The following is a 20,747-nucleotide window of genomic DNA, read 5'->3' as shown; positions in this document are numbered from 1 at the left end:
ATCAGGAGACCCACTTGCTCGTTTGCCATCCAGTCGAATAAAAAAAATCGCAAATCTCAATAAATGATCCAAATTTGACATGTTTATGTGAAATAGTTTTTGAGTTATGTTATTATGAGGGGGTCAAAAGTGACTCCAAATGATTTGGGTAAAATTACACACGGTGCTGCTCGCCGTTCGGCTAGCTTGAACTTGGCTTGAGAGGCTACCGCGTGTCTAGACTGCGCAGACAAAGCTACTAACCCAGTTAACGAACCATGTCAGTAAAATCTGTCTACGAGGTCACACAATCTATTGGACTCACGTCAGTCTGCAGCATGCTGTAGTGCTCCTCCTTGGCGCAAAGCGACTCCTTGAGCACGGCGATGTGGCGCTGGTAGTCCTGATGCTGCTCCTCCAAAGCCTTCATTTTCGCCGCCATAGCCAGGATCTCCTGGTCGCGCCTCTGGATCTCCAGCCGGAACTCATCCAACTGATCCACCATCCATCCCAAATTCGTCATAGAATCCGTCAAAAACATTAGTACAAACGACAAAGAAAAAAAAAACTATCTACTGAGGCAAAAGTGATGAAAATGATCATGTCAGTTACTCTACTTATAATACTGAAGAAACGCTCGTGATGTCAGATCGAAGCGACGTACGTCGCGCGCCTGGAAGACTTGCGATACCCCATACGCTCTCGTCATGCATTACTTTATTACTACGTTAGACTGTAAAATTTAAAAATTGTACCGATCACTCGAGAAAATGGAGCTGGAAAACTTTCTAATCTACAGTTAATGGGAAATCAGAAGGCGTAGAAAGCTTTCCAGCGTTCCGCCTGACGGTCGGGCGCCTACGTTGTGATACATTTATCTACCGTGAGACACGATGGCATGAGACATGATCTACATGAGATGTCGGGTCGTGAGAGGTTCTGGCGGGTGGCGGGACCAAGCGACGGACGATGATGCTTCAACACCGAAAGCACAACATGACCAAATGATATCAGGGGTTGCACAGAACATTTACTCGAAGGTCTCATTCGATGCATTCGACCACAACAGTCTTTATTTAATAACAGTCTTTCACTAAATCGCCAAGTTTGGTGTCAACGTAATCGATCTCACATTTCGTCTAATCATACATTAAACGTACATCTAAGTCAATATCGCATCTAAGGCCCTAGTCTTAACAAAAATAATTTTAATCGATTAGATTTTATTCAAGAATATAATTCGTCTTATTTTAATAAAAATAGCTTTAACAATGAACAAGTCTTTACATAAAAATATAACGGTTCAACACAGTCGGCGTCCACGCCGGCGAGGACTCGGCTAAGTTCGTTAAAGCGAGAAATTGACACGTTTCTGTCGTAGTCACAGCGTCGTGGCGCTATAGTAGGGCGAGCGGCGGGCGAACGCGGTGGCCGCGCCGGCGAGCGGCGCGCGCGCCGACAGAGAGCGCGGCGCGCGCGCGGCCGCGGCGGGGGGCGCGCTCGTGCGCCCGTCCTTCATCACGCGCACGTCGTTCAGCAGAAAACTTACTTGGCGCTTGAACGGAGGCTCGATTTTATCGTACAGCGATGCGTGCGAGGGGGCGAGCGAAGGCGGCGGCGGCGAGCCGAGCGCGGCCAGCTCGCTCTCGAGCAGCGCGACCTGGCGCTCGAGCGTGGCGATGCGCGCCTCTTTGGTCTCGAGCACGGCCGTGAGCGTGGCGCCGGCGCTGCCGCCGGGCAGGCCGGCCGCCGCCAGCGCGCGCTCCAGCTGCAGCTGCAGCGTCCGCAGCGTGTCCGCCGTCGCCTTGAGCTCCTGCCGGCAGCCAGTGCGTCAGCCCGCCGCCGCCGCTGCCGCGCGGGGGCTCCGGCCCGGACCTAGTCCGCCGCCGCAGCCCCATAGGCAGGCGGCTCGGTAACACTTTATCGCTTCTAATAATGATTGCTCAAACTGAATGCCCAATTAAAATTGACACGAGACGGTCTGCTAAGGTTCATGTGACGGGAACAATGAGCTGCTAAACATGCAATGTCGTGGTTCAGTTGTGTTCGTGTCGCTCTTTCGTTATTTTGTGTTTAGGCCGAATCGTGAGTCACTTTCGGATTTGGAATATATGTTTTGTATCGTCGAGGTGTCGGACGGGAGTCGTGTGCTCGGGGACAAGCTGGAGAGTGTCACAGAGCGAAACGTGGGAGTGAAGAGAAAGCAAGAGAAGTCTGTATGAAGCCACGGAGTGGTCGAACAGAAAGGCATCGCGACACATTCGGCTAGTCAAATGAATGAAATGAAACTATCAAGAGCAACTCTAACAGAAACTGTGACGTTGATAAAGGTATCACAAAATAAAACGCCCATGTGGTTTAAAATACTAACATACACAAATAAGAAAGCAGAGTGACGTGCACAATATACTGATACGGTACGAAATGTTCTTATAGTTATAAATAGCAAGCTTCCCAGAGCGGTCCCCTGAGGAAAGAGCCAAGTCGTCTGACATCACAACCACATAACATTTGGCTTGTTCCTCTCATAAGTTAATTAGCATTGGAAAGCTTGTCTGCATGCGGACATTCAGAAGGCTCGAGATAATCACCTGTTTTTGTGCCATCGCTTGCATCTGCTGAAACATCTGTCGTTCTTCCTCTTTACCTGAAAGTTGTTTGCAGTTTATATGCAGTCCTAAAACTCAAAACCAGACTGGCACTTAAATACGATGTAGAAACACCAACGAAGAAAAAACTTCAAAATATTAATGAGTATCTGTCAGTTTAAATACAGTATGGTTCAATAAAATGGTGTCGCAACGCATATTTAAGTGTACCAGCTTAGTTTGTGCTATAGGGTGTTGATTGAACGTACCCATCCCCTTGTTCTGCAGCATTTCTAGAAGCTTCTTGATGCTCTCGTCTCGCGCTTGTAACGTTTGTTTCTGCGTTTCGATCCTTAGCTCGAGTTCCTATCAAACAACATTGAAAAGAAAATAATAAATTGAAGGATTATTATGTATGTATAGTTTTTAGATTTGTGCAAACCCAGTAACTAATAGTAGTACTTTAAATAAAGCATACACTATTTTTAACAATCATATTTTAACATTTATGTAAATATCTTCTAGTTATACTCTATCTCTTCTAATTAATTATTTCATCATCATCATCATATAAGCCATAGGACGTCTATTGTTGGACACAGGCCTTCCCCGTAGACCTTCAGTCGCTTCGATTGGAAGCGCCTGCATCCACCGTGACCTGCGACTTTAACCACGTCATCCTTCCGTTTCGTTGGTGGACGTCCTACGCTGCGTTTGCCGATGCCGTCTCCGTTCGAGGAATTTACGGCCTCAACGGCCATCTGTTCTTCGTGCTATGTTAGCCCATTGCCACTTCAACGAGCTAATTCGCTCAATTCAGTTATTTAATAGCACAAAACTTAACAAGTTGAGGCCAAGTCTTCCTTTTACATCCCCTTTGATAATTTTTCCACATTTTGGTTTCCACATCATCAGATTTCGCATCCATTTAATGCTTTAATAGTGTAGGTTACACCTTGCGAACTCAACCTAAACTATTTTAAATCTTATTTTAAACGCAGATTTTGACAGAATTTTCCATTCATTCTTTCACTGGCATTAAAATGACATCTTCTTCTAGTAGAAATGAAAACTAATAACAGAAAAATACATAAAGATACTTTGGTGTAGGTAACATTAATTTTGGAAAAATAATAAGACGAATAGAATAGAATGACCAAATAAATGGCCTTGGCCAGAAGTTAGGCCTCGTGAGGTTGGGAAAAGTAACGTCTAGGCAACGGCAAAGTAATTTATTTGTCGTTGGACAATATCCGACTGGGGGACTGAGTGGATAGGTGAACCCGAGACTTCGGTTGCAAGTGCGATCCAGCGAGCTCTTTCATGCCAACGAGGGAACTCGTGTGGTTTTTAGTGGGCATCCCACACGTGGGCCTCCCACATGGCCTCTGTTCCCCCGAATAGGGCTGGATTCATAAGGCGCATTTTTCACACCGTAAATGAACAGGTTAGTTTTATATTACCACAATCCTGTAAAGATCACTATAACGCCGGTGCTTTTAAGAAAAGGGCGTATACTTTCTTAAAATCCGGCAACAGATCAATGACTCTCCTTGAGTAGTTGGTACTCAAGGGGGATGATCATTTACCATCAGATGACCCTTATGCTCGTTATCCTCTCAAAATAAAAAAAAATGAAAATTTCTGAAGAAAAAAATGCGTTAGATCATCATCAGCCGAAAGACGTCCACTGCTGGACAAAAGGCCCCTTAGAACGCCACAATGAGCGACAACTCGCCACTTGCATCCACCGGTTTCCCGTAACTCTCACGATGTCGTCAGTCCACCTGGTGGGAGGCCTGCCAACGCTTCGTCTTCCGGTTCGTGGCGTTCGATCAAATGACCATTATTTATTTGGCCCACTATTCTTTTTAAATTTTATGCAATTGGATACAGGTGTCTCCCTATAATATTCTTAGAAGCGCGACTTTTTAAGCTACAGACCCGCTCACCTTAATGGTATCTCTTAATATAGCTATCTCCCTCTGCAGATGCTCGTTCTCCGCGAACAAAGCTTCAAGCTGCTGCTGCAACTCCGGCGCCGGTTGGCGCATGCGTAGTCGGAGCTCTTCTTCTAGTTGGCGCACCAGCATTGCTTGTTTCTGTGAAAGATGAAAAGGTTTCTGTTAAAACATTACATTTTACACAAGAATATGTCTTTATGTGCAGGTCAAAACTAGCAACCCAATTTTGAGCCACTTCCAGTGGCCAGATTAAATTAAAATTTGGCATACTTATGTGAGTCCAGTTACAATACATTAATCTGGTAGTATAGTTCTGGTGGTCAGGCGAGGACCGTCTCTGCAGGACGGAACTCTTCAACGGTTAATGGCATAAACTTGATATGTTTGACTTAATTTATTAGTGTCCCTTGCTTGGACGAACATAACTCTTACTGAACCGATTTTAAGAATTAATTTGTAGAAAACTATATTATCAGCAAGTTAAAGAAGCTATATTTTATCCCGGAACGTGTAAACTTCCGAGCGGGATACAGACAAAGCTATGAACAACAGCCAGTCTGGTTTAAAAGAAGAATAAAATTTCTAATTAATTGAAATAGACCTGTACTTAATTCCCGCTATTCCTTTAAAGCAACTTGGCAACGAACAAATCTTTTGCTTTCAACAATTATAATCCAAATTTTTCCTCAAATAATTTCTCCCAAATTGCTAAAATAATAAAAAGGAAAGCGAACTAATCCAAGACCTACACCATTGTTAATTCCATAATCTCTTAATCCTTTATTACTCTTAAAATCTATTGTTCGAGCAAAATACTTCAAAAACAGAAAAAGAGGGCAAATACACAAAAGCGATTCGTAAAAGTTTGTGGAGTTGGGGAAAAAGTCGTCGAAATTAAATTGTTTTGGCGAAAAAATTTGAATTTGCAACTTTTTGGGGAGGAAGATGGTTTAAATTATAACGACGTGGGGTTGATAGGATCTTCCTAGTTTAGAGATATGGGGGTGATTTCTTCGAGTTTAGTATAGGTGGCGTTGGTTATATTTTTTATGAATATTTTGCATTTTTATGTTAGGTTTATTTATGAAGAGGGTGCTACCTCGGATTTCGTCAACCTGTAGCTGTAACCGCAATGTTACACCATTTGCTATACAATATAATACAAGACAATGCCTCTTGACTTTTGGCTATAAATACTTAATACAAATAAAAAAGTTTAAAAACTAAAACCTGACTACGGAAGAAATCACGTAATGAAAAGTGTGAAATATGAAAGTATTCTTGTCCGAAATACTTATTAACAAACTTCAGACGATAACAACTCGTTTTTGCTAAGGTTGATGCCAAACAGTCAAGGCTGCAGCATAACAAGATGGGCAGATGTCCTTTCTACCCCGGACACCTTGCACTAAAGTATATTATCAAGAACAGGCAAAGATAGCGAGACACCGCTAGAGAGAAGCTGATTCCGCGGAGGCTTCAAAATTCTACAAAATTAGGAAAACGACGCGATCGATCGTATAGTACTCCATCAATAGTAGGTATTTTTATTCCAGCTATCAATATTCTTAGTACGAACAGCATGTATTGGTATTCTGTTAGGTATAGCTAGATAGTGTGACAACCTTTTTTAAAAGTATGCATGAAAGCTACAGACACTCCTTTTCTAAAGCGCTTAGTTAGAGTAATGCAAAACCTTGGCCTAAAAGAATATATAGATCAAGCAGATTCCTACACAACTAAGGCGGTACAGACACGATAAAAAGTCTTTTATTTAGAACTAAAAAATATTAAGAGCCTGCATGATAAATTGTATGTGACAGACAGGACATATAAATATTATGTGATGTCGTCTTTGTTTATTCGAACAAAAAAACAGTGACGGGAACACAGGTATCTAATAGGTAATCAAAAAAGTCTTAACTTTAGTTTTTATTTTAAATAAAGAACACGCTTCCCGTGTAAATGTTAACTACATTATTTGGAATACTGGTCAAATGCGAGTTGGACTTGCACACGTAGGGAATACGGAAATGCCATTGTTTATAGCCATAAAAATTGGCGGTAAGATTAAATCTAGATTTAACAGTAAACCAGTTTCAAGTTTGACAATTTCATACGATTTGACACTACTTCTGTAACAGAGCTTAACAATCTAGTCAAATTTTTAAAAGAAAAAAATCAAGTTTAGTTAGTCCCATAGGACATATTATTACCGAGTTTCAAGTTGTTTCAATACTTTGCATAAATTAATACGAATACACTTTTACAAGGAAAACAAATAAATTTGGTTAGGCTGTTGAATTGGGTTGTTATTACTTTCTTGAGGAAAATGTATTCGTAAACCTGTATATTTAATTTACTGTAAAGCAATCTCAATAATATTATAAATTAAAGGCAAAGCAAGTGTGTGTGTGTGTGTGTGTGTAGACTTTAAATGGATCCCACTGAAAGACAGCGCTGCGGCTTGCGGCAACATTATGCTAAACGGGGCCCAATTTCTGCCTTTCGATGTTTTATTTTTTATGTTTCAAATGCTTTTTTCTATCTCTCTTTTATTATCCATAAATAAAGATATGACAATTAAAAGGAAATGAGATGAAAGGAGCCATAAAAGTTGTGCCGCATTTTTAAATGTTTAAAATTTTTCTCCTCGTTTGTACTCAGCCACCCACGTCCATACAATCTCCGGATGATGTCATACAAACATCTCTAGTAAATGTATGAGCCGATATCAATTACTTTTATCGCTGGTAACGTCTACCGCTTCTTATTATTTATTAACTTATGGCAACGTTTCAGAGCAAATAAGTAGCACTGTTGCAGCGTTTTTCTCGTCATTACTCTTTCGGCAAGTACCTATTATTAAGATACAGAGGTAAATTCTTATGAAAACGAACTGAAGACAATACCGATTCTAAATGTACCTGTCCTTCCGTTGTGCTAATAAAAGTAGAATGCTATGACGTTTAACCGGCCGGTCAAAACTCTCAAATATTCACCTTCAGTCAGGACAGGACTAAAGTTTTTTCATTCGAGCAAAACGCGTGCGTTCCGCTTGGGCTAAACTGCTTTTGTATGTCTGTCCGGATGTCCGAAATCAGAAAACAAATTTCGAAATCTCAACCGCTGAGTTTAGAGTCATGAAATTCGGCACAGTTGATTTTATTGTAACGTCAGTGCAGACCACGATATATTCTTTGGGAATTCCCACGGGATTTTTGTATGTTACTCTTTCACGATAAAACGACTAGACAGATTAGGATGCAATTTGATGTGTAGATAGCTGGACGTCTGGATTAACAGATAGATTATTTTTATCCCGATATTCTTACGGGATAGGAATAAAATCCTAAGAAGACAAGGAACAATATCTAACAACAACAGGAAGGAAGAAAGAAGGAGCAATATCTAACATAATCGTAACACTTGAGTTTCTTGCCGGATTCTTCTCAACAGAGGTTTTCCACCCGGTGGTAGATTTTTTTTGACATTCATAAGTGCTTGTTATAGCCTAAATTGAATAAAGATATTTTGACTCTGACTTTGACTTTGACTAAGATATGTAACTAACCCTTTTCTACAAATAAATGTTATCTTAAGTTTTCAACCTCTCGGATTAGGGTCATGAACTTTTCGCGGGTGTTTGTATACGATGTAGGTATTTATTGAGGATTCATAATCTTGTGCTTTCAATTGAACTGCTGGATCTAATGGTTATTGGTTTACACGTGCGAAGTCGCAGGTGAACACTAGTATCATACGAAACTATACGTGAAAGGTTTAGGTAATTAACTAAATGTAAACAACACAACGTCAATTGGTGTCTTAAATATTGAAATTCCCCCATGAAACTATCTAAACATTTACATTTCAGTCTATTTGTATTACGATGATAGATAGTAAGTCAAATGTTTAAAATTTTTGAATGTGCAAAATCTGGCAGCTGAAGTTTGTTTACATTTAGTTGATTACCTAAACCTTTGAAGTATAATTTTATCAGCCGCCGATAGGCCATTCACCTTTCATCCAATACACACACACACACACACACACACACACACACACACACACACACACACACACACACGCACATACTCACACACTTTCGCTTTTATATTAGTAGGAAGTAGAACTTACAAAGCCTTCGTCTCTATCAAGCTCGTATGTAAATGTGTGGGTTTTGCTATGTCTAACACGCAGCAATAAGACGCCGCCAGCATTATCTTGTTTGATGAAATTCCTGAACTCTGTTCGAACGTGGCGGCCTTTTTCCAAGGCTTTTAATGCCCATATATACTTAACCAATAAGAAAACGATCTAAGCTAGGCCTTTGATACAGTTGACCGTGTGATCCTTATGAAGAAACTAATTTTATGGAATCATCCCAACTTTTGTTAAGTTATTTACAAAATAGAAAACATTTTTTGGAAATAATAAACGTATAAAATAGCTACGAAAGACCTCAGTTCTAGAATAGTCGATATTAAACGGGGAGTCCCTCAGGGATCTATTCTGTTCATTGAATAAAAACTATGACTATGACCAACCGAGAGTTTCGCACCACACCACATATCCCTCAGTAGAAAGGGCAATAAAGGACATGGCAACAGTAACTCTAATATTAACCAAAATTAAACAAAACAAAGCAATATTCCATTGTGGCACAAATGCCGTAATCCGTCATGTCATGTCATATACAAGCTTTTGTTCAATGCTTTGAGTTGAGCTTCGGTCGGTTTCATATAAAATATGTCACTCATTGGGCAGCTCTAACGTTTTACGTTAAAGTTATCCTTTTGTTAGTATTGTATTCTATATGCAGCAGTTGTATATGAATGGCCGAAAAGGCGAGTGGCATAGGTTACGATGTGAGCGTAGCTTAGACAACGTTGCTACTATTTAAGTGCTGATTGAATAAAATACATAATTAGAAAAAAAGTGAACTGTAAACTTTTTCATACTTAAATAAAACTATGGCAAACGAAAATAGACGGCAAACATCAATAATTCACTAAATCCACACAGTTAAGTTTGAATTAGTTGGCGCTTGACCGGGCGGACAATCGGTGCTATTTGGTGTACATCGGTGTGCTTCGGTTCAGTTGCTCGCTCACGAGAAATCGACATGTAGTAACAGAAAGGAGATGGGAATATTTCATTATAGTACAGTATCAAAAACTAATACTTTTTAGTACTTAGTATATGTGTAGGTAGTACCCAAAGTAGCTCAACTGGCAAATGGAAATGTATGCTCTTGTAATAGCATCACGCTGATTACTGCAGGATCAATTACACCGTAAGGGCACGTGCCGGATCCTTAAAGGAGTAATCGCTCTTATTCAAGCAGTTTACCGGATTCTTATAAGAGCATTTATCCTTGTAAATACAACAGCATACAACCAGAATATTATAAAATTGAATGGCACACTTCAGGACCTTAATAAAACGACTATAAGACAGAATAGCCATATAAAGTGTGCCCAAATGCGGTTTTATAAACGTTTCTCAGTAATCTATAGGACTAAAAAATACATGCTCCTAGGATAATTACAGGTAGGTATTAGGTACACTTGAACGAACTGAATCGTGGCTCACTGTGGTACCTTTTCGTAGAAAAGTCACAGTGACATCGCATTGCTTGACAAGGGCATTTATTATGACACTTACTGGGAGAACGTTCTACGGTGGGCCAGGAATCAAAAATGGTTCGTCTTTACACAAGCCTTATAATCCAGCCAGCCCGCTTCATGAGCGCTGGAGGAGATACCACAGACCGGTCATCGCGGGATCGGGATAAACCGCGATGTTCTTCTCACCCGGGCTTATTCATAATTTAATTTAATTTTAATTTTATTTATTTGACTTCTAATTAATTGTTTTTAATTGTTTTTATGGACTAACGTCTGGAATAAATATATCATTTCATTTCATTTCATAATAAATATTATTAATACGAATTAATTAGGCGGAGATGGCGAGATGACCTGGACATGCACGGACGGAACTGAGCGAGTGGCCAAATATGGCTTTGGATAAGGAGAAGTCGAGGTCAAGAGTGGAGGCCTTTGTCCAGCAGTGGGACACAGCTATAGGGGTTCTGGGACCTCAGAGATGGAGTTCCGTACCTTAGCCCCTTTTGGGAACACTTTTGGAAACAGAACCGTGAGCTGGTTGTAACAAAAATAAAATGTACATTCCTTTTCAACCCGCCTCCAACCCCATCTTTGTGTTATTGTAAACTTATACAAAGCCTGCTTAGCCGTAAAGCAAACAAATTATGAAGGGTGTCCCAGGGTTATGCCAGATGGAGGGAAAGAATCTTAAATGTTGGAGATAGACAATTTTACTGAAAGTAGACTGCATTTAAAGAAATATGAATAATCTCCTGTCTGAACTGGGAATCGAACCTGCTAAACAGTAAAAAAATATTTGTGATTTTGCGGTACTGATCATAAAGCTCAATCACAAGGCTTATTTTTTTCGTGATAACAGCATCTTAAATAAAGGGAAGACCACGTAATTGTACATTTATCATTTGAGGAAAATGAATACAATTGTATTTTTTTTCTATTTGGTGTGTTCGATTTCCGGTTTAGACAGGACATTTTCGAAAAACTTTGATTGCAATTTAAATTGTTTTTAAAATCAAAATAAAGTTTTCAGTCAGTAAAATTGTCTATCTCCAATTTTTAAGATACTTTCCCTCCATGTGGCATAGCCTGGGACAAAATGTATATTGTATATACATAATGACTATTTGTTGCCACGAGTATGTTCAACGTTATTGTGTACCTACGTATTCCGCGACGTGACTCGCCGAATAATACGATGAGTGCTGGTGTCGGCAGTGGAATACAGAACCCAAGATGTTTTATTTTTTCCTTATTCCAATCCAACAAGGGAAGGGAAAAGGAGTTTTACTTTCGTCTAAAACAAAATTGTTCGACTTAAAATCCGTCCTCTTAAGGCAAAAGACGGTATCTTCGGTATCTAAAAAAAATACTTTTGAGTTATTTATACTAATAGCCAGTATTTACCTAAAGTTTGTTTTTAGCTATAAAAGTATGGAAGCGGCTTCTTAATATAAATTATTTGAAGAAAAAATTCCATTCTGTCGTGTCGCGGCTAACGGTCCTAACGTAACCATATTTTTGCCACTATTCGAATATTAATATAATATTATTTATTTTTTCAAAAACTATATTTCGTATTATACTTTTAACATAAGATAGGTAAATCTCAAATATGCATAAGTTCCTATAGTCGAAACACTGAATTTTGCGATCCCAAATCGCAGGATTTTTCGATAGCAAAGTGCATTCCATATTAACCAACACCTAAACTTTAGGTAAATATGCATCCGATTATCCGATCACTGCTACAGCCATTACCCGCGACTCCGTCCGCGCAGAATTCCTATATCGCGCTATCCAGCGGGAACTATTCAATTTTCCGGATAAAAACTATTCTATGTCCTTCTCCGGGACTTACTCTATCTTACCCTATCGGTTCGGTGGTTTAGACGTGATGAAGTAACAAACAAACAAACAGACTTACAAACTTTCACATTTATAATATTAGCGAGATTAGTGAGATTGCGCAGTTAAAACATTCTGCATTAGATGTCTTCGACGCTTAATTAATTAAATCCAGCAGTTGGAATGAAAGAGAAAGGAAGTAATGGAGAAATAACCAAAATTCCCGTGGAAATACTTACTCAAAAATTACTTCATGGTTTTTATTGATGTTGCATGGCTCTAAGTCCAGCGGTTGATGATTTCGAAATTTTTATCTCGGTTCCATGGGAGAGATATCGAGATAAAAGTTAGCATATGTGTTATTCCAGACGTCCATATCAAATTTCATCAAATCCGTAATGCCGTTTTAACGTGAAGAAGTACAAACACACATAGAGACACACACAGACAAATGTCCGCATTAATAATATAAGTAAGAATAGGATAAATCATTTTTACATTCCATCTTCCCGCTCCCGCTACCGCTCCGCTCGCCGCCCCGCTCGCCCGCGCCCCTACGACACCCCAACCCCCCAATTTTAAGGAATCGATATGGGCACGGCAACTGCTTTTGGCGTTAACACCAACGAAGGATTCAACCGAGACTTCAATAGGCCAAGCATTATTTATTAGTGAATGGATAATGAAGGAAGGTACGTCTGACCTAGTAAGACCCAGAGTACTTAATTCAGTACCTTTAGGGCGGTTCCCTTATTTTTCACCGAAAACAGGTTTCCCAAATGATTCATTCTCAACAGTTTCATAGACGAACAATTTTTTTTAAACTGTTTTAAGTAAATATCTATCTAACCTACAGGGTTCTACGGATAGTACTGAAATGTATCCTGAATAGTTTACAGTTTCTGAAAGAAATCGTCCTCCATAATATAACTAGGTTAGCAGGAAGAGATCCCTTTTTAGGGATAAGCTCGCCTTTGTTCTCCTCTCCGTGTATTTGTATTTTTATTTTTATGTGCAATAAAGAGTCCGGAAATTAATAATTTGCGAAAAATATTTTTCGCGAAAAGCCAGAATCCCTTTAGGGCACACATTTAATATTAAGTAGCTGTTACCCGCGGCTTCGCCCCCGTTCCAGACTTTTTTTAGGGTTCCGTAGTCAACTAGGAACCCATATAGTTTCGCCATGTCTGTCCGTCTGTCTGTCTGTCCGCGGCTATGCTCAGAGAACGTTAGTACTACAAAGCTGTAATTTGGCATGAATCATATCAGTCACGCCAACAAAGTGGTAAAATAAAAAACAATAACGAAAAAAATATATAATGGCTAAGATTGCTTGAGAATTAGTCTTAGGGAAGTAGTAGTTAAAGAGTAAATAGCAACCTAAGGTATAAAATATACACGTAAACTTGGAAGATTCCGTATACACAATACGAAATCCTTAGAAAAATATTAACTGATTATTTTGTAATGGCTCCGTAGCCCTATCTTGAGCGTGTCCGACACGCTCTTGACCGTTTTTTTATTTATTTTGCAAAGCACAAACCTTGCCCTGACAATAACGAACACAACAAAAAAATATAATAATATTTCGGTATTAGTATGAAATGACAGCAAATACTTTAAAAAAAAGAGTGTCAACACATTTCACCGAAAAAAAATTTCGTAAAAAGGGGGCACAAACGTGGCGCAAACATTCGTAGTTAGGTAGGTACATTGTACAAATAAATTATAAGTGAACTGGATTCTCCAAACATTGATTTTAATTTGTCCAGAATGGATAAAACTGTATTAAAAAAAATATGAAAAAAAATGTATTTAGGTACATAATACATACTTAGTTCTCGAAAACAAACTCACAGGCAACTAGCTACATATACAAACTACATCCTGTTCATTCCCATGTTATCGTTCCGTGCCATATGCAATTAAATAATCGATGCGCGAGCGATCAAGCCGGGTCTTTACGGGATTTAATGTGCACTTCAAATTACTCTGTGACTCACGATTGTAGCGTAGTTAAGTTTTGAATTATGGGGTAGTTATGAATAAGTTGCAATGGCGAGTAAGAAACAAGGGAAAAGTTTTGATTATTATTAAATAATTTATTGCATCAGGCGTTAAGGTGATTTTTCACCGGGAGTCGAGAGGAGACGAGGCGAGACGAGACGAGAATTGAAATTACGTCTCGCGGCGGGCGCGCGAGAATGTATACAAATTTCAATTCTTGTCTCGCGTCGTCTCGTTTCGCCTCGCCGGTGTGAAATCAGCATTAGGTACTTTGGGATCACCCATAAAATTAAATTACGTAACACTTTTAGGGGGCCGGGGAGGGAGAAAAGTGAAGTCATTTTGAGAGGCTTGTACAGTGGGATGGCAATAGGCTAGGATGATGATGACCAGTGATCGGATAGTCGGATACATATTTACGTTTGTTAGGGTTTGCGAACGAACTATGGAGCGCAGCATGCTAGGTTTAAAACTCGTGGATCGGATCCGGAACACCGCCCTTCGCTCCGTGACTCAAATCACTGATCTAGGTCGGTTGGCGACCCCCTGCCTACCTCCACTTACAGTTATTACAAGCTTTTATTTAGTTTCACCTTTCCCGTTGTCTGTCTGTCTGTCTGTAATCAAATTCAGTAGTTGGATTGACTTGAAATTTGGTATACTTATGTAAATTGCGTGACAATACAATAATTTGGTAGTGACATCCTGGTAGTCCGGCCAAACTCTTCAACGGTTAATGGCATTAACTTGAAATTTGGTATGGAAATGTAATCTGGGTGATAATAAAAATACAGATTGTTTTTTTTTTATCTTTTTGTATTTTTTATTTCAATTCCAAATTTTTACTTTTACGGTCATCCCGTAAAACCTAAATTGAAAATACAAACTGAAATATAGATAAAATAAGACCAGCACTGGGAATCGAACCCAGGTCCTCGGCATTCCGTACCGTGTGCTATACCGCTACACCACTGCTCCAGCTGCTGCTGCTGCTGTAGTAGGATTATTTTATCTCAAGATATCATAAATTCAAATACCAAAAGCCTCCCATATCTGATAGTGACGTAACACCGTTATAAGCACTAAAATGACAGCTGATTAGTCCCCCCACCCTTTTCCCATTCACCCCCTCTAGTAAGCAACAGCCATAGTATCGATTTTACTAACTCGTACTCGAAACGTGAAAATGAACTTCGTATCGTCGTGACAAGGTTGACATTTCAATGTATGGAGTACGGTTGAGAAATTTGAAAGGCGAAATTGGTCTTTAAGTGTAGCCGCGTTAGGTTTGTTTTTGGTTGGAGGTTGACGTTTAAATTTAGTGTTCAGGTAGAGCGATCTGTGATAGGCAGTTGTTTTATTTAGTTCCTCTATAAATAAAGGGTTTCGTTCGATCGATTAAAGTTTTAGTACAGCACTATTCTATTACAGACTACCCAGTAGTCCCAGTAGTTAGAGAACCTGACTACGAAGCTTGAGGTCCCGGGGTTCTATTCCCAGTCGGGGCAGATATTTGTATGAAAAATAAAAATGTTTGTGCTTGGTCTTGGGTATTTGTTATGTATTTAAGTGTATATCTGCTATTTAAGTATATTTATCCATTCCATAGTATCTACCCATAACACAAGCTTTGCTTACTTTGGGACTAGACCGATTGATTTTAATTGTCCTGTGATATCTGTTGGCAACACCAATCAAAATAATATAAATAAGTTCTTTTATTCATTCATTCATTTCCGCATCCACGGAGTAAAATCATTCATTCACTCTCGCTCTCCGTTCATCTATGGAACCATGTAAATGGTGCTCTCAAAGAACTAGAACCAGGGATTTTATTAATTAGGAAGACAAAAGACGTAGCTCTCCCAACATGGTCCTTCGAGCCGGATGTCAATTCAATCAAATAGATTTACAAAAAGAAGCTGTCAATTTAAAAGCTCTAGGTTTGACAATAGATACTAAAACAGATTGCTTTAAAATAGATTCGCCTAAACAAATAAAATCCGTACGTACCTATAGCAAAAAGTATTAATTATTATATTATTAAAGTTGCCACTCGGCTTTTCTCATTCTCGTGTTCTCGTGTTCGTGTTTTAAAATGAATCCCATATGAATCCAGAATATTTTAGCTAGTGGTTGAGTTACCTTCACTGTACACTAATAAATGTTTTTCAGGATTTTTTCAATTGCGATCGATCGACGAGAACCGCGTCAAACCATTACTTTAGAGACGAGCAATTTGACACTGGTGTTTGACGATGAAATTTCCGGGGATTCCGGCGGAAATTTCAAATTAAATACCAGATAAAGTAAACGCTAGTTAGGATATAATATCAAGTTTAAATAGGTAGATTTAAATAATCTCGAATTAAACTCTTCATCATCATCATCATCATCAGCCCACAGCAGTCCACTGCTGGACATAGGCCTCTTCCATGGCGCGACACAACACTCTTATCTATCTTAAACTTAATATTTCAGGCGACCGACCTAAAACTCAATACGCTTATCTTTCCAAAGGGCTATTCGAGTGTCTACAATAAACGCGTAATTCGTGAGGTCGCCAAAATTATCGTATTTCGGCGGGAACAGTCGTTTATAAAGTTTTAATGCGACCCGAACACAGCAGGCCGGGATCAAACTGTCAAAGATTCAAAATGGCCGACCAATTTTAATTGGCGCTTGTGGGAACTTTATTTTTATAAATTTAGGAATAAAGTAGATTGAAGGGGGAAATATTGAATCAAAGAGTATGTTACTATGAAAAAGAGTGGCAACTCTACGGCGAAATTTGCATCTATAGTAACAGGCGCCAACTGGTGACCGGAGGATGAAGTCAATCTACCATAATACACACGCTCCTTCGATCAAAGACACGCTCACACACGTACACAACAAGCTCAATGACAGCAGCATATAGCAGCTATAGCAGTCTGCTGTTGGACATAGGCCTCTCACAATTTTCTTGGTGCATGTTTAGTATATCAAAACAAAAGCAAAATAACAATAACTAATAACAAACTGAATGTGACAAAATCAGCATAAAACGGAGAAAACAAAAAATGCATGGACTTCCGTGAGACAGACCAATACTCCAAGTTCATCTTTGACACATTTTTGACGGGTGTGTTTCATCATCCAGACATCAGAGGCGCTGTCGTCTACGAAAACAGGTTAGGTTTTAAGTGTGCTGCCTCTGAACGAAATCCAATAACAATCGACGTCTAAACCACGCGAGCCAAAAAAAACAGACAGTATAAGTAATTATTTTTCCATGGAATTTGCCACAAAATATGTCGTAAACTTTAAGTACTTTTGGAAGTATGTATTTAGAAAAAAAAGCTAGGGTTGTCTCCGTGTCCCTTAGTAAGCAAAGATATTGGCGAACGTGTAGAGCTGGACTTAAAATAAACCATGTTTATTGCAAAGCAGCAAGCGTGCGATATTGGCATAGGTACTTTCCGCCCCGAGTTTTCCCGTAGTATCAACTGCCCGTTTTACAAATACAACAATCCGTAACCCAGACCTTTGGCATACGATTCTGTTTTATTGCACACTCGTGCAAATGTGGATATATTGCGCGTAGAATATTTTTATGTCGACCCTTTTTTTGCAGGGGGGGGGAGTTGCTCGTTTACAGTTGTTTGTTGGATTCCGTAGCTGGTGGATCTTATAGCGTACTCAAAGATCTGAGGCCGTAACATACTGACGCTCGCGATCGCATCCTCCATCTCTTTCTACTCTTCATCTTGGACCGTTCGACATGAAAAAAGTGGTGCAAGCGATTATTATTTGGTGTCCGTTTAACATACTCATACATACACAATAGTAGATGGTACAACAATAGCATAAAACGAGCCATTTTACCCGAGATGTTCATATAGCCACCTGAGTCGGTAAGAGGAGGGTGGATAGATAGATATGTCGAGGGGAAAATGGGTTTAATGCTCGACTTTTACACTCTGCTTTTCATTTCGATGGCGAGTTTTAGATGCGATGGTTTTAGACGAAGATTTTATTTTTTGCACTAGAGCCAAACTAGAGCATAAATAGTATATTTCTTATCGAGGGACTAAAATAAGCCAATAAACCTCAGGTATACCCGAGGTGGTTAGCCACCCGAGCTTTAGCGAGGGTTTATATTGACTTTTAGTCTCGAGGTGAAAACTCTATTTTTCACTTCGATTGCGAGAAAAAATATTAGCATAATTTTGGTTCTTAATTAGTAAATATTGGCTAAGCGTTTAGCCTAACTAATGAACTAAAATAATTTCCTTGCTCACCCGCGACCTTACGATAGCTAAGCTTATGCAAAATATGCGTGTTCATGCAGTTCCTCCACCTCCACACTGTAAGAACACACACAAATCACACAAACCCATCCATCACCACCACCACACTACACTGACGCGTTTCGAACTCAAACAGAGCTCATCTTCAGAGTAACATAACCGTACACCATGCTACCAGTTGTTAGACAACTAACAACTGTAACAACTGGTGTCTGTGGTATAAAATATACCTAAACTATGGAAGATTCCGTATGAAATACGAAATCCTTAGAAAGATATTACTTAATTTTTTCGTAATGGCTAACCCTATTTCGGACGTGTCCGACATGCTCTTGGCCGGTTTTTACTTTCGGTTTGTGATTCCCATAGTCAAAATACCACAAACGAACGTGTGTTTTAGCGTGATAAGTCCCGTTTGTGGTAAGTATTTTTGACTATGAATGAAAATCACGAAAGCTTAAAAATGCCTCTTCACCTCCGATTTTTTTTAAATAGAGAGAAATCGACAAGCGCTATCGCTGTCAAAACTTAAAAAAATATCCCAATCCAAGTCCAAACGCAATGTTTTCCAAGATAATAGAACCGAGATTTTGGCAAGAGCTCAGCAGGGCTAGTACGAAATTCGAAAATCGGAGTTCGTGTCGTGCCGTCCCTCTGACGCTAATATCATTTAATACGAGAGTAAGAGGGACGGTACGATACGAACTCCGATTTTCGAATTTCGTAGTAGCCCCTCTGGATAATATTATAATACGGATTGTTTGGCAGGCAGGAAGGAAAAACATTCTTATTTAAGCAGATCATGTTTTTCCTAAAAGGTAGGAAATGTTTTGAAAATACATAATTTTGAGATAAAACGTATTTCGAATAGAATTCGTTTATCGCTAAAAAATATCTCATATCCGATATCTTATATCTTAAATCCCCTGGACTGAGAGGGACGGTACCTACGATACGAACTTCGATTTTCGAATTTGGTAGTTACTGTATGTAACTACCAAATTGTACTGTATGTAACCACTGTTCACGTCGCAATAAAATAACAAATCAACTAATTAACAAGATTTAAGTAGTTATAAGACAACTAACCCAAACATAAACCTAATGAGATAATTCTCAACAACCAGTTGTACAGTGATCCGATAGATGGCGCTGTGCCTCAGTTAAATCGCGCAAGTGTTATGCTAACCTGCAAACTATAAGTGGTTCGCCTGTTGATATTATACTTTAGCAAGCAACCTTAAAGTGGTTTGGTGTAGACCCAAACACTATGAGGCCGCCTTTTGAAGAGTACGAGAGTGTACATCACTGTCCGCCGAGTGTCAGTCGCGTAACAAACGAACAGAGAGAGAACACACTCATCCATTGCTCGCCACGCTACCCGCTGGTGTCCACTGCGCGGCCTTCTAACCACTTGACAGTGCGACGATGATGTTTGGAGGTATATCGGCAGGGCTACCACGAAACTCGAAACTCAAAGTTCGTCTTGTGCGGTCCCTCTGACACTGAAGGTGCTTTTCCACCGGCGAGGCGAGACGAGAATTGAAATTTGTATGGCGGCTCGCGGCGGCCGCGGCGGGCGAATGCATACAAATTTCAATTCTCGTCTCGCCTCTCCGGTGGAAAATCACCATTATACTATTTAATACGAGAGCGAGAGGGATCGCACGACACGAACTTCGAGTTTCGAGTTTCGTAGTACTACGGTCGCGCACTCCGGACTGTCAAGTGGATAAAACACAATAAGGCTGCGTTCATACACCAGAAATGTGCGAGGATGTGTTGCGTGCACAAACGATAATAAGGGGATCCCATGCCCCAATGACCTTCGATCTGAATTCCTTAGTTTTCTAATGTCTTTTGTAGCTTATTATATTAACAACAACGGCTTTAAGCAATATAGTATCCCATATTTACTTCAAAGTTCATTGTTTTCGAGATATTTGGCATCAAAGTTGAGGCCAAATAACTGGTTTTCTGGCCATAACTTTGTGTTAATTAGTTTAAAATGAAAACCCTCGACAGATACGTCAAAGTATGATTTATCTTAGGCCAAACTTTTTTTGGCCGCAATTTTGTTGAAAATCTCGCATACTACCTATATTTAACAAACTTCTAACTAAAGTAGTTTTAGTTGAGCATCTCAATGTTACTTCAATTGTTATTTCTTCTCTTCGTTCTCTCACCAAATTAGTTTAAAGTTCACAAGTAAAACAAAAGAAAGATTAAAGATCCCAGAGAAGAAAACTAAACCATTGCGTCCGACGTCCGACGAACTTTCAGTTTTGGCGAATTTCGGCGTTGAATTGGGTAGTTTTTTGGATGTACATAGATTTACTTTTTTCAATTCATATCCTCATATAAAAGAAAAATGGATTTACTTGACAGTTTACTATTGCAAGTTGCAATCAAATCTTTAATTGCAAACAAATAGGT

General features: G+C 39.5%; 1 protein-coding gene across 5 annotated transcripts in view; it reads right to left on the bottom strand.

The window, feature by feature from the left end:
* The window catches only part of brp (ELKS/RAB6-interacting/CAST family member bruchpilot), a 79,828-nt gene that overhangs the window by 29,718 nt on the left and 29,363 nt on the right, over nt 1-20,747 (bottom strand). For all 5 annotated transcript variants that reach the window (XM_074104745.1, XM_074104742.1, XM_074104743.1 and 2 more), the window contains exons 2-5: nt 4,520-4,669; nt 2,837-2,933; nt 2,571-2,626; nt 305-472 (exon numbers count right to left, since the gene is read on the bottom strand). In XM_074104745.1, coding sequence (XP_073960846.1) covers nt 305-472; nt 2,571-2,626; nt 2,837-2,933; nt 4,520-4,669 — 471 coding nt within the window. The remainder of the gene's footprint in view (nt 1-304; nt 473-2,570; nt 2,627-2,836; nt 2,934-4,519; nt 4,670-20,747) is intronic.

This window comes from Choristoneura fumiferana, chromosome 22, assembly GCF_025370935.1.
Source record: "Choristoneura fumiferana chromosome 22, NRCan_CFum_1, whole genome shotgun sequence".
NCBI lineage: Eukaryota > Metazoa > Arthropoda > Insecta > Lepidoptera > Tortricidae > Choristoneura > Choristoneura fumiferana.
This window is presented reverse-complemented; position numbering and strand designations above follow the sequence as displayed.